The sequence below is a fragment of the Epinephelus moara genome, chromosome 10, assembly GCF_006386435.1.
Source record: "Epinephelus moara isolate mb chromosome 10, YSFRI_EMoa_1.0, whole genome shotgun sequence".
Taxonomy (NCBI): domain Eukaryota; kingdom Metazoa; phylum Chordata; class Actinopteri; order Perciformes; family Serranidae; genus Epinephelus; species Epinephelus moara.
The window spans coordinates 16,855,412-16,869,615 of record NC_065515.1 but is presented as its reverse complement, the minus strand read 5'-3'; the positions used below and the strand labels follow the sequence as shown (position 1 = coordinate 16,869,615).

The 14,204-nt window shown below is 42.9% G+C and overlaps 1 protein-coding gene across 1 annotated transcript in view; it reads right to left on the bottom strand.

Moving 5' to 3' along the window:
- The window catches only part of fbn2b (fibrillin 2b), an 81,633-nt gene that overhangs the window by 10,163 nt on the left and 57,266 nt on the right, over nt 1-14,204 (bottom strand). The window contains exons 19-48 of the mRNA XM_050054542.1: nt 13,450-13,575; nt 13,045-13,164; nt 11,814-11,951; nt 10,875-10,925; nt 10,544-10,669; nt 10,209-10,436; nt 9,867-9,992; nt 9,631-9,759; nt 9,410-9,535; nt 9,002-9,127; nt 8,776-8,898; nt 8,520-8,645; nt 8,187-8,312; nt 7,698-7,820; nt 7,441-7,563; nt 7,203-7,328; nt 6,970-7,092; nt 6,476-6,598; nt 5,892-6,053; nt 5,709-5,777; nt 5,430-5,555; nt 5,188-5,313; nt 4,889-5,038; nt 4,708-4,779; nt 4,487-4,612; nt 2,463-2,588; nt 1,624-1,749; nt 1,399-1,515; nt 237-365; nt 16-135 (exon numbers count right to left, since the gene is read on the bottom strand). Of these exons, the coding sequence (XP_049910499.1) occupies nt 16-135; nt 237-365; nt 1,399-1,515; nt 1,624-1,749; nt 2,463-2,588; nt 4,487-4,612; nt 4,708-4,779; nt 4,889-5,038; nt 5,188-5,313; nt 5,430-5,555; nt 5,709-5,777; nt 5,892-6,053; nt 6,476-6,598; nt 6,970-7,092; nt 7,203-7,328; nt 7,441-7,563; nt 7,698-7,820; nt 8,187-8,312; nt 8,520-8,645; nt 8,776-8,898; nt 9,002-9,127; nt 9,410-9,535; nt 9,631-9,759; nt 9,867-9,992; nt 10,209-10,436; nt 10,544-10,669; nt 10,875-10,925; nt 11,814-11,951; nt 13,045-13,164; nt 13,450-13,575 (3,738 nt within the window). The remainder of the gene's footprint in view (nt 1-15; nt 136-236; nt 366-1,398; nt 1,516-1,623; nt 1,750-2,462; nt 2,589-4,486; nt 4,613-4,707; nt 4,780-4,888; nt 5,039-5,187; nt 5,314-5,429; nt 5,556-5,708; nt 5,778-5,891; nt 6,054-6,475; nt 6,599-6,969; nt 7,093-7,202; nt 7,329-7,440; nt 7,564-7,697; nt 7,821-8,186; nt 8,313-8,519; nt 8,646-8,775; nt 8,899-9,001; nt 9,128-9,409; nt 9,536-9,630; nt 9,760-9,866; nt 9,993-10,208; nt 10,437-10,543; nt 10,670-10,874; nt 10,926-11,813; nt 11,952-13,044; nt 13,165-13,449; nt 13,576-14,204) is intronic.

Here is a 14,204-nt window from a genome sequence, read left to right as displayed (position 1 = left end):
AAGTGTGTGCCTTACCTATACACTGATCATTCTGCACCTCATAGCCAGGAGGGCAGATACATCTGAAAGATCCGTCCAGATTCTGACAAGTTCCTGGAGAGCACGTGCCGGGCAGACTCACACACTCATTGATGTCTGTGAAAAAACACAAATCAGAGAATGTGTGTTTATATCTGTGTGTGTCAGACAAACTGTGCTGCCATGCTGTTTTCTTGTACATTCAATCACTGACTTACCGACACAGTTTTTCCCATCTTGGGTATTCTCATAACCCTCATGGCAGAGACACTGGAAGGAACCGAGTCCATTGATACACTGTCCGTTCCTGCACACCTGGCCCTGGAGGGCGCTGCACTCGTCTATGTCTGTAAGGTGAATAATTGAGAGGATTAGGACTCTAAACATTTCTCTGATTTTGGTTTTCCATCGACAAACACAACCAGAAACAGAACAATTCATGTTTTTCCTGGCATCTAGTGTCTCTGAGAAAAAAACTGGCTGAAGACTAAATGTCTTTGTTACACAAAAAAGTCAAAACAGTCAGACTTAAATTTTATTTCATGCCCAAATGTAACACTGTTGCAGAAAAGGGAAGCATGTTTTTATTGGAATTTAAAAATCACATCTTAACCTGTGTGTACACTGTAAAAAAATATAGGAAACCAATTTTTTTGAAAAATATAAGTTAATCTAACTAATAGTCTTCAGTTATTGTCACAGCTCAAGCTTCTCAGGTTATGTTATTTTTTATTTCATTCCTTTATGTTGTTTCCTGTTTTATTTTGAAACTCACATCTCCTCTCGTTTCAGATCACTTCACTTCCTGTCCCTGTGTGTTTTCCCTCCCTTTTGATGACTTCACCTGTGTCTGATTGTCTGTCCTACCCTGATCAGCCTCGCCTGTGTCTCGTTATCCTTCTCACCAGAGTATTGAGTGTGTGTCTTGTTTTCTCTCAGGGCCAGTCTGTCTTAGCTCCTTGTGTGTCTAGCGTTCCAGCCTTTTGTTTCCCTTTGTCCTTTTCTTGTTTTTTGGGGGGGATTTAGCCTGTTGATTTACTCTGCCTCTGCCTCATCCAGAATACTGGAATTGCCTGCCTCCACAGAGAGACCGCCTGTGTACTGAACCTACCTTTAGACCAGTAAAGACTTAGTTATTTTACCTGAACTGTCTCCAGAGTCGTACGTTTGAGTCCACTCTAACCTGGTTCACCAGTTGCTACAGTTATGTGAACTTTATAAAGATAACTTAAGGCTAATTTATTTACTTAACCTTTTTTAAGGCCATCAGTTTCCTTGACTTTTTTAAAGTAAGAGCAACTTGTCTGATTTTACAGTGACGACCGTGACCTTTTAAAAGGCTGTGGACCTTTGTAGAGCAGAACAGGAAATGATCCATACCCATGCAGTCGTTGTTGTGTGTGAGCTCGAAGCCGGGGAAGCAGAGGCAGTTGTAGGATCCCACCGTGTTTTTACAAGTCCCGTTACCACACGGCTGTCTGTCACACTCATCGATGTCTAAAATATACACAGAAGGAACAATGCTTGGTTAGACAGGAAGGACTGTAGGATTACATGCAACACAGTGTTGTGTTTGTTAGTACAGTGTTATGTTGTGCTTCTCACCCATGCACATGGTCTGGTCAGCAGTGGCCTTGAAGCCGTTGTGGCAGAGACAGCGATAGCTTCCCTGCGTGTCGATGCACTCTCCATGGCTGCAGACATTAGGGATCTCCTGGCACTCATTACGGTCTGAAAGAGACACAGAAATATTAATGTCTTATTGACGACTGCAACTAGCAATTACGTTATTTATTAAATCAGCCTATAAAATGTCCCAGAGCACAAAATGATGTCTTCAAATAGCTTGCTTTATCTGAAATCAAAAGATACTAAATTTACAATATGAAATACACAGAGGCAACTTATTCTAACATTTTAAAAACGGTATCAATCATCTTTTCTTCAATAATGACTTTAACAGTTGGTTAGCTTAATCTGTTGGTCGACTAATCAACTATTTGCTGCAGCACTAACATCATTCATTGCACTTTACACGCACAAATCCAACCTAATGCTTCCATTTTATGTGTAACACCACTTATGTGCTGTATTCTCTTTATAATATGTTTTGTGTCAGTATGTCCAGCTGGTCCCACATTGGATTAAACTTGTGTATTTTTTTTTTGGTGTTCTTCTTTTTTTGTTTTCTGACTGTTCAGACATGCGTGTTATTTGTAGGTAAAATTGACCCAGGTGTAAACTAGTGTTGCGTTTAGTCTGAGGCTTGAGTACATTAACATACATCAGCAGATTCTCCACTATCAAATTACAATAATTCTCCCTCAACAAAAAATGTCAATGTTTTACATTCTCCACACATCATGAACATAATCAGTTCGCCCTCCCCTTTTTATTTTACAATGGGAAACCCCGGTAAGGCCTGTCAGTCAGGCTGGACTCACCCACACAGGCCCCGCTGGGGGACAGTTTGAAGCCTGGCGAGCACTCGCAGCGGTAGCTGCCTGGAATGTTGATACAGTTGGCATTGCGTTGGCACAGGTTGTCCCCGCTGTTACACTCATCAATATCTACGCAGGGGGAAGAAAGAGAGAAACAGTGGACATCAATCACAGGCTCCATAACTGTCTGGTCAGAGTAGGCAGTCAGCTTGTGGGCAGCAGGAGAGAAAACACAATGGCTCCATTTTGGCTCCGGTACAGTTCAGACAGTCGCTGGCAGGCTCCGGATGATTGAAGGTCCGGGCAGGTGCTCTCTTGTCTTTACAAGGGCATAACTCATGTGGGAAAAGGCAGCATTAACTTCACTGAGTGGACGGCTTGTAAAAGTGCCTCTTGGCCAGTGAGTGAGTGTAACTGTATTTGTGTGTGTGTGTGTGTGTGTGTGTGTGTGTGTGTGTGTGTGTGTGTATGTGTGTGTGTGTGTGTGTGTGTGTATGTGTGTGTGTGGCTGTATGGGCGTGTTTGCGTGATTTACTGTGGAAATGGTGGTAAGTGTTTGTGCCAGCACTAAGTATATACTCAATATTGTTTAAAAGACAGATAAGCCTGCAATGATTCAGCAGCAGGGTCAAAAGAGGAGATAGGTGAGGAAGTGTGTAAATGTGTGTGTGCTCATTTATGTTGGTAGAGAGCGAGAGACAGGAAACAGAAGAGCAGGAAAAAAGCAGGAAATCTATGTAACACCACCACGGCACCTTGGGCCTCATGCATGAAGTGATATACGAATAAATTTCCTCTTATTTCTGTTTGTACCCAAGATTTCTGTGATTCATCAGTTTTATGCTCTGTACGGTGACCTTGGGTGTTTTGAAAGGCGCCTTTTAAATAAAATGTATTATTATTATTAGTATTTTCTTATTTTTGCTCTTCTCTAGGTAAGAGAACATTTTTATAAGGGGTCGAGAATACTCTTACTAAGATAAGAAAAAAACCCATCTTGTTTTCACAGCCCACAGATTGTCCAACACAAGAAAAAATACATAATTTATATAATGAAATTAGATTACTGTATGATTTAGAGTATTTCTAATAATTATTGTGGGCTTAAGAAATACTATTGATCAGCATTTACAGCATAACACATATTTTGCCATTGCTGAGTTTTTGATTTTCCTCTAATGCTGGCGCTGACTCTCTGGAAAATCACATTTTCTTTGTTTACATTCATTTAACAGTATGGTTGAAATTCTTCTTCGTCTTACAGCCTTTTTTTTTGAGGCATCTCTCCAATTATTGGGCTTTTGTAAGAGTATTTGCACCCTGCACAACAAATGAAGCTCAACATGAACTCAACCAGGAGGGACTCATTTTTATAGTAAAAGAATATTTATTAACATGTGCACATAAGAATAAAAAAAAAGTCTATGAGCAATTAGACCCCATCAAGAAGGTGTGATTTAAGAAGGGTGATGAATCCAAAGTCAAATAAGGAACATTCATTCATGTTGCTCCTGCCAAACTTTAAATCCGTTCTCTTCTCTGCTCCTGTCAGCTCTTCCTCACATCCAGATCCTCAGCTCCCTCTTCATCTCATCTCATCACCACTATTACCCCCACCAGCATCTAGATTAATCTACTACGTCTTTACCACCCTCCTTGAATAGATGACATCACAATGGGGTCTAATCGGCAAAGACATTTCACATCTCTCACTTATGTTTACATGTAAATAAATATTCTTTTCTTTCAGAACAAGTCTCTCCTGACTGAACTGCCCTTATATAGTGTTTAGGGGATGTCACCTATGCTTATAACAACATCAGCCACATGCCTCCAATATATGACCAAGTGGGATTCGTCACACCTGGGTACGAGCAGATTTGGATGGCTGAGAACGTTTGATGCATCTGGAGTTGACTTAAGAGACATTTTGGACAATGTTGCTGCATGAGGCCCATCGTGTCATTATCTTGCGACAGACACAGACAGGAAGTGTGAGCCAGAAGAAAACGTTACGTGAGTTTTACCTTCACAAATGAGCAGTATGTTGTTGTAGCTGAAGCCCATCGGACATTCACAGCGGAAGCTCCCGATCTGGTTGATACACACTCCGTTGGCACAGATACCAGGGATCTCCCTGCACTCATCAATATCTGCACAAAACAACACCACAGATGTTACTATGCTAACTGTACCAGTATCACTTTCATGCTGCACTGTGTCAGTTTCGACCTTGTGATGATCTTACCGATTGGCTTGCCAGTGTGGATGTCAATGATGAAGCCAGGAGCCTGGTTACCACACAGTACCTGGTACTCAGCTGGAACAGACCGGACAGCAGGCACTCAGTGACAGTAATAAAACACAGAGACACAGAAAGTTCTACCAGCTGTTGCGGAGCATGTTTAAGTGTATTAATTGAATCTCACTGGTTGCAGGAGTTGGACAGGCTTCACACGGCTTGTTCCAGGCTTTTCCCACGTTGTAGGCACAGCAGCACATCTTCTTAGTCATGTTGAAGGACAGCTCGTTCTCACATGTGTCGTTGAAGTTACGGTAACACACACTCTTCCTCATGTCTGCATGACAAAGAGGAAAACAGTCCTTTGAATCCAACAGCTGACAGCTGGCACTTAAAAATGTTTGCCTTTGAAACTGTGGTTAATTTGGAAGTTTATTTTTATAGGACATGATGAAAGTAAATATTTTTTTGGTCTCTCCCACTCACCCATGCAGTTGTTTCCTCCGTTGACTTGCATGTACTCAGGAGGACACACACAGGTGTAGTTTCCCAGAGTGTTGTAGCAGGTACCAGGTCCACAGATGCCAATGTGGGTTGTGCACTCGTCAATATCTGCAGAGATATCATGACATGTAATAAAACAAATGAGGTAAGAGCAGGCTGTCAGGTTTCCATTTATATATTATTTACATATTACAAATGCGAGGTTAAACACAACAACTTCTTACCTTCACAGATGCGAGTCTCCTCATTGAGATAGTAGCCTGCTGGACACTCACACTGGAAACTACCAAAGGTGTTAACACAGTTTCCTCCCTGGCAGAGACCTGGCAGCTCCTGGCACTCGTCAATATCTAGGGGATAAGTCAGTTTGTTAGATCCATAGATGTCACTCGTGTATTGATTTCATGTTAAATTGCATTTTAAAATGGTGCTTTGCTGCAACACCGACAGTAGCTGCGGTACATTACAGGACTGTGAAACAGAGAGAAAGCTGGATGGTTTACCTTCCAGGATAACAGTGATGGGGTTGGGTCTGAATCCCTCTCCTCCGGGACAAAGAGTCTTATACTCCGCTACAGACAAGACAGAGACGTACAGCAAGTTAGTGTAAAAAATCTGAGTCCTACATTGTGCATTTCGCTGGAAATACTAAATATATTTATCAGTCAGGGTCCCTTGTAACATACTGGAGTTGGCAGCGGGGCACAGTTCACAGGGGTTTCCCCAGGCTCCTCCCAGGGAGCAGCAACAGGAAGCTCGGGTCACGCCCACGCCGATCTCCGCGCTGCAGGAGATTCCTCCATCACCACGTGCGAGGATGTCCAGGAAGCAGTTGCCAACACGGGTATCTGAGAGAGACACATTTTCACTTATCGATACATGGCGTGCTTTAATGAAACAGGATGATGGATGAGCATGAATGGAATTAAGTCTAAAGTATTTGTCATCTGTCATCGCTGGTGCAATTTTGAAGGGATGCAGTGTCTTGTCACTGTGCTGTCATACTTAAAAAATTCAAAAGGTCATGAAGGTGGCACCACTGACCTGATTATGAACATATATAATGCATTTAGTCTCTATTTAATTAAAATGTTAAAGAGGGTGCTATACTCAAAGGACACAATTTTAAAGTCACAACTGGAAAAATGACCTGCTCAATGCTACACTTAATTTCTATGTGTCTTTTTGCATTTACTTTATATCATCTGAACTTTTTTCCCTGTCTTGGATACATCAAATTACACACACATTAAAAACCGCTGAGACTCACCCACGCAGCCCACTCCGGTGGGGTTGAGCTCAAAGTCAGCTGGGCAGTTACACAGGTAGCTCCCTGGAGTGTTCACACACAGCCCGTTGATGCAGTTCACAGGGTCCGCACACTCGTTGATGTCTGCAGCACACAGCGACACACACAAGCTCAGAAAAACACAGACACAAGACCTGTCTGGAGTTTATGAATCTATTAGTTTATATGTTATATAACACTTTTAATGATTTAAAATCCTGCTTATGTCACAAACTAACACAGGGTGATTTGTAGGTGAGCTGCGCAGAGCCTTAGAAGTGAAGGGAATAAACAGATGGCTGAGGCAGACATACCTTTTGGTCTTCGCATTTCTTGGATGTATTTTGTTTTGAATGGGAACAGGATGCATTAATGAAGGCTATTATTATCGAGGAAACCCAGCCAAGCTATTCGAGTCTGTTCTGTGTCTGAACTAAGTGATTTTAGAGCTACAGTTACAGGAGTGCAAAACCAACCGGTGCAGTTTCCGCCGCTGCGGTCCAGTTCGTAACCATCATCACACACGCAGCGGAACATCCCTGGAAGGTTCTGGCACGTTCCAAACACGCAGATGTTCTGGAAATTACATTCATCAATGTCTGTGGCAAAAGTCAGAGACAGAGAGGTAGAAAGAGAAAATATTAGTTTCACTATCCGAATGAAAAAAGAAGCGTAAAGAGAATAAAATGTGACAGAATGAGTGCAGCACCTTGACAGGCCTTGCTGTCTTCCGTAGGAGTGAAGCCCATCTCGCACTCGCAGCGGTAGCCACCTGGAGCATTCAGACACTGGCCGTTCTCGCACAGGTTCACGTTGTCTGCACACTCATCCATGTCTGAAACAGAACGGCCCAGTGCATTATGAACTCACCGTGCATGAAGCTCGCTGCACAAACACAGTTGCTGGAATTTAATCAGGATTTATTTAGAAAGTTTCAGCGGTCTCACCAGAGCAGGAGAATCCGTCTCCATTGAAGCCCTCCTTGCATGTGCACCTGTAGGATCCCGGTGTGTTGACACAGTCTGCATTGGGGTTGCAGTTGTGGTCTTCTGCAGAGCACTCGTCCTGATCTGCAGGAAGAGAGAGAAAAGTGTAAGAACTAAATCAAAACAACCAATTTTGGTCCTTTAGTTTGTCTTAAAAACTGATTTTACAACCTGGTCTATAAATCACATCACAGAAGATACTCTGAAAACACACTCACCCACACACTTGATACCGTCTCCCACCCAGCCATCACGACAGCGACATTTAAAGCTTCCAGGCACGTTGATGCAGGCAGCGTGCATGTCGCAGTTATGAGCCCCGATCTCACACTCATCAACATCTGGAGAGACATAGAGATTAATTAGCCAATAAACAGGCAGGATCACGCAGCTTTTTCCCTTTGAAGATGAAACAAAACAACATAAAAAGAATATAAAGTATTTTGCAGCTTTGGTTTTTTGAAGTGAGTGAAACGTTTCATTATTAATGACACGCAAAAAAATGTTGCTTTCTGCTTGGTAGATAGTTTTTAATTCTATAAGTAGAGAGTTGTGAATAAATGATAACCTTAAAAATTGTAGACCTAGAACTACTGTATGCATGGCTGAACTGTCTCAACAGTTGACTCAGATATGGACACACGGTGGCCCAGACCTCTCAGCGACCGCTCAGGCCCTGATATTTGTGTCCGTGTGTGTGTGTGTACCTGTGCAGCCCGTGGATCCCTTCTTGACAAAGTATCCCAGCTGACAGTGGCAAATGAAGGAGCCTTTGGTGTTCTCACAGTCGCCGTGGAGACAGATGTTTGGGTTTAAGTCACACTCGTTCACATCTGGGGCAGACAGGGACGGACAGACACAGATATTAAGTGAACGTTCTGACCACTGGAGAGAGGAGTGACAGAAAATGAGACTGACAGAGGACGTCCCAAAGATCATGTCAGAGAGACGGAGTAAATTAATGTGGCAGACAGAAAAAGTTACAGGGGAGGGTAAGAGATTGAAAGATTTCCCAAGTCACAGTCAGTTTTTCTACTTACCGATACACGTCCTCATGTCCATAGAGGCCATGAAGCCGTCGTAACACAGACAGCGGTATTCCCCGGGAATGTTGGTGCACTGGCCTCCGTCACAGATGTCTGGAGTCTCCTCACACTCATCAATATCTAATAGAAACAGCAAAAATACATTTTAACATGCTATAGGAGGCAACACGGGACATGAAGGAAACACATTATGACAGTGTTGCATTTTTCGTTTTGATAATATACAGAACAAATCCTGTGTTTTAATCACCTGCGCAGGTCCTGAGGTCAGGCATCAGAGCGTAGCCCTCACTACAGCTACACTCATAGCTTCCCTCTGAGTTGGTGCAGTGTGTTTCACAGCCTCCGTTCATAATGGTGCATTCATCGATATCTGCAAAGAAAGGTCACAGTCATAGTTAAGGCATGACATGTAAAGTGGGTGCAAACTATTCAACACTGGTGTAGATTTTTAAGATAGAGTTTGTCCCACTCACCAACGCAGCCCTGTCGGTCTGGTGTGGCCTGGTAACCGGTGTCACAGGAGCACTGGTAGGTTCCCGGCATGTTGACACACTGGCCATTCTTGCACAAGTTGTCACTCAGCTGGCACTCATTCACATCTGACAGGATAAGCAAAGCGTTAGAGAATAAGGTGTTACTGTGCGCAGTCGAATATATTGTATTGTACCTCAGGAAAACGAATGATAATAATCATAAAACTAGTTTAAAGAAGCTAAAATATCCACTTTTACTGTGTGAAACGAGTTTTTACGACTTGACTGACACTTTTAAGTGCACAAGCTTTTCAAATACATTTGGATGTGCTGGGTGTGATATATGAAGCCAAGTGAGCCTGTGTGTGAATGCATGTGAGTGTGTGTGCTGCGTGATGTATCATCCACCTTCACAGGCAGATCCATCGTTGCTGAGCGAGTGTCCAGTGGGACATTCACACTCATAACTCCCTTCTGTGTTCAGGCAGGTTCCTCCGCGACACAACAGGGGGTTTCTCTCACACTCATCGATGTCTGTCAGCAGAGAGGAAGAGAGGGAAGAGAGGGATGAAGGCGTGCATTTCATTTGAAGCTGTATAATTATGTGTGTGAATTGAGTTCCAACTCACCCATGCAGTTCTTCATCATCATGAAGCCGCTCTCGTAGCCCTCGAAACATTCACACTCGAAGCTGCCAGGTGTGTTGACACACGCACCGTGACCACACAGGTCAGGGGAGATGCGGCACTCGTCAATGTCTGAAACACAAGGAACATTAAAATGGAACGCTCACTAACTGCTTAACGAATGTAAGAAAAAAGTTTCATTTCAACTGAATTAATCTGACTCCCTCTCTCTCTCGTACCTGTGCAGTTCCTCTCCTCTGCGTTCAGAGCAAAGCCGCTGTTGCAGCGACACTTGAAACTGCCGATGGTGTTCCGGCATGTTCCATGAGTGCACAGGCCCTGGAACACCTTACACTCGTTTACATCTATGGAGAAAGAAATACAGTTAAAAAGGCCTACACTTCAGAAAAAAACTCAAAATAATGAGCAAAATAATACGATTTACTGGATCAATATTTTGGGAACATACTGTAGATTCACCCCCCCTGGCCATCTCATGTGGTCACTTTGGTGATTCAGGGTTCTACCAACAAACGCACACACTCAAGGTGCCACAAAGCAGAACTAAAAAATCTCAGTACCTTTGTAGAACGGCCTGCCGGTCAGAATTTCTCCCCTGTTGGCAAAGCCGGGCCCTCTGGGACAGATGGCTCTATACTCAGCTGAGGTTGGTTTGGGACACTCCTCACAGTCAACACCCCAGGCAGCACCCACTGAACAACAGCACATGTCCACACGGTATCTCCCTGGCAGCGGCTCGCCACACTCGTCCTCGTGCCACTTCATGTAGCACTGCTCACTACGTGTATCTAAAAAGTTGGTTACAAGATAAAAAAGAAAGTCACCTCTGTTTCTAAGTTTTGTCCTCGTGACATGATAGCGATGTTCGTTGCATGTGATGTCTGATGTCTCTTACCGACACACGTGCGTCCAGTGCTGTCCAAGGTGAGACCCTCGGCACACTCGCACCGGAACGAGCCCTGGGTGTTCACACAGCGGCCATTTGTGCACACTCCCGGGAACACCTCGCACTCATTAATGTCTGCAGGGAGCGGGGCATTTTAAGAACAGTGATTACAAGGTGAAACACACACCAACCTGAACACTTTTTTCTCTTTATAAAGAAATCTACAGGGAGGACATTAATGCACATTACAAGGACGAAAAGATGATTTCATGGGCGCTGATGTTGGATGAAGGAGCACTGCGGGTTTGTCACCGTTCATTAAGTCATCAAATGTTCTTACCTTCACAGATGACGCCCTTCATGCGAGCAAACCCTCGAGAGCAGGCGGTGTCTGCAGGGACAGGAGAAGATTGAGAGATGTGATAAAGACATTTTATGTATGAACACTGTATGTAGAGCACGTATGCATACGATGGTTTGCCAAAATGTTGGGGAATATTGTTAATTTATATTTGTACAATTTCATTTGTTGGTCCAGTTACGGTATCCACAATATGATAATAATTTATTCTTAACTAAAGCAGTTAAAACATGTGTAAAATTTGGTCCTTTGTTATTTTATTGTGTATTAATGATGTACTTATAATAATATGGGGCAAGTGTTAAGTAGTTCTTTAAGTAAATCCACTCCTCGGTGGTAAATTTGGTTGGAAAACACTGATCTAAATACAGTTTCAGAGGCTTTTCCACAAATGTAAGACCTCATGGTGGACTGCTGAAACCCATGAGCGGATTGTGAGACAATGGGCCCCTGGGCACAGATATGCAGAAGGCCCCACCAGATCTCCCACACAGGAGCAAGACACACAAACTTTGTGGTGATTTTGCCTCTTTTTCTGTTGTTTTGTGTCTTTTTGGAGTTGATATGAGTTCCTTCAGATCATTTTGTGTCTTGTTATGTTTGTTTTGTGTGTCCCTGGGGTCACATTGTGTATCCTTATAGTTTTTTGTGTCTCTTTATAGTCGCGTTGTGTCTCTTTGAGGTCATTTTGTCTCTTTTATTGTCATTTCTTGTCTCTATGTGGTCTTTTTGCATCTCTTCCTTGTCGGTACGTCTTAATTTGAGAGAGATTTTGCAGGTACTGGGGGGGCCCTGACACTTTGGGCCCCTGTGCCTGTGCCCATGCAGTAATCCATCTGTGCTGAAACCTTGTAAAGTTTCAGCATAAAAATGGTCAATATTACAAACACTGGCAAGAAACCATGTGTGCGAACTGACCGATCTCGCAGGGTTCACAGGGGCTGCCCCAGGCGGCTCCCAGTGTGGAGCAGCACTCAGACTTCAGTGTGGCTCCGTTGATGTTGACCTCGCAGCGGTTTTCTTGTATTGTCAGCCAGCATGTACTCTTCATACTGTCTGTGGAGTCAAAGTTACAACAGAGATTTGATCATAGATACCTTGTGGGGTTCCCTTAACATTCAGTGTTAACTGTGTGCATCTGTCAGGACTCACAAACGTGTTGAGTGCAGTTCCTTCACCATAAAACATTTGCTAAGACAATTTTTTATAATATTTTCCTTTAATATAGTTACCTGCTCATAGAAACATTACTCCAGAGCACCACTAGTGGTCAAGATGTCAAAATCTCCGCAGGGTACCTTTAACTATGGCAACAAACTACACCACAAAAACAATCAAACTGTCACCTTCAACTTTCCTCCCTGCCATAAAACTTGTGTCTCTGGCTACACGCTGAGCTGAGTAAACCCCATGCATCATTACATTTAATCCTATGCTATTCCATTCCTAATGAACTGAGAAAGTGTACAGTCATAACAGTGACACCTTTTCTCCAAAACCATGAGGCCACCCAAACACAAAACCACAATTTGCTTTCCCTCTCATCCCCCCGCGGAGTGATGGGCTCTAAAACATAAAACAGAGCTCAACAAAACCAGAGGAATTTTGTCGACCTCTGACGGAGCCAGCTCATGCAATATGTATGAGTATTTATTTAATGACTCATTCTCCCTTCCAGTTACAATAACATCTGCATTCTGTATTAGCATGTAGCTTTTTCAGAATGATTTCCCAAAAGTAACAAAGCTCCAAACAAGTGGAATATTTAACCTCAGCCGAGAGTCTTACATACCACATGTCATTTTGAATCTGAGGCAAATCTCTAAGAAGTAAAGCAATCTCCATGTGAACCAAGGCCATGCATGCAAGTATTTATCTAATAAATCATGCGTGCGTGCCATTTTGCCCAACATCTGAGGATGATAATGTCTCTGGATGGCTCCTGGAAACCTGAACCACCTCAGTGTTTGTTTACAAAGGCGGAGAGTAAACCTCGATTAGGATGATTAGACAAAAAGACTCCTGCACCAATTATTTCCCGTTGACACTCGTGTCTTGGTCTGTAATCGTTATCTCGCACAAGCATTCTCTAAGACCCTGCGGTGCCGCTCTAATTTGCTCAGGCATTTGGGGAGGATGGATGTCTTACCCACGCAGATGGTGTTGGTGGAGTCCAGCTTGCTGCCGTGGGTGCACTCGCAGTTGAAGGACCCGGCCACGTTGCGACACACTCCATTGATGCACGGGCTGGACTCACATTCATCGATATCTGAAACATGTGCAAAAACACACCTGAGGTCAAGGCTGAGAGGCGGATTCAACTGGATCATCATCACAATTTGGCAGCTACACACGCAATGTGTGTGTCTTCTTTCCATGAGCCACATGTTTACTGGAAACTGAATGCAACACATCTGGTAATAATGTCACCTCATAATGACCTTGATTGTTGGTAAAAGAACGACATAACACATGTGGATGTGAAGCAGCACAAACACTTGGGTGTATTTGTTTTTCAGAGGAAATATGTGTGTGTGTGAGTGTGAGTGCTCACCTTCGCAGGTCTCTGAGTCAGGTCTGAAGACATATCCTTTAGGACAGGAGCAGGTGTAAGAGCCGGGAGTGTTTCTGCACAGGCCGTTGTCACAGAGCAGACGGTTCACCAGACACTCATTGATGTCTGCAGGGAGGTCAGAGAGATCAGTGGTCAGTGGTGAACAGTATATAAGACTGATGACACTTCTAATTAGACATTGATATCTTGCAAACCAGCAGTATCGTCCTATAAAGGTCCAGTGTGTCAGATTTATTGGCATCTAGCAGTGAGGTTGCAGATTTCAACCAACTGAAATGTCTCCTGTGTGCCAAGAATGGAGGAAAGCTACGGTGTGAATGGTCCTATCTAGAGCCATTGCCATTGTTTGTCCATTTTGGGCTACTGTAGAAGAACATGGCGGACTCTGTGGAAGATCACCTGCTCCATATGTAGAAATTCTAAATTCAGGTAACTGAAACACAACAATTCTTTGTTTCAGGTGATTATACACTAATAAAAATATTGTTTTGAATATCATATTACCCTAAATCCTTCACACTGGACCTTTAATATGTATTTCAGATTGTCTACTTTACTGTTCTTATTATTTATTTTACTTTATTGCCTACTTTAATATTTTATTTTATGTTAATGTCTACTTTAATATTCTATTTTATTCTAATGTCTACTTAATATTTATTTTATTTTATTTTAATGTCTACTTTAATATTTATTTTACTTATTTCATTGTCTATTTTAGTATTTTATTTATA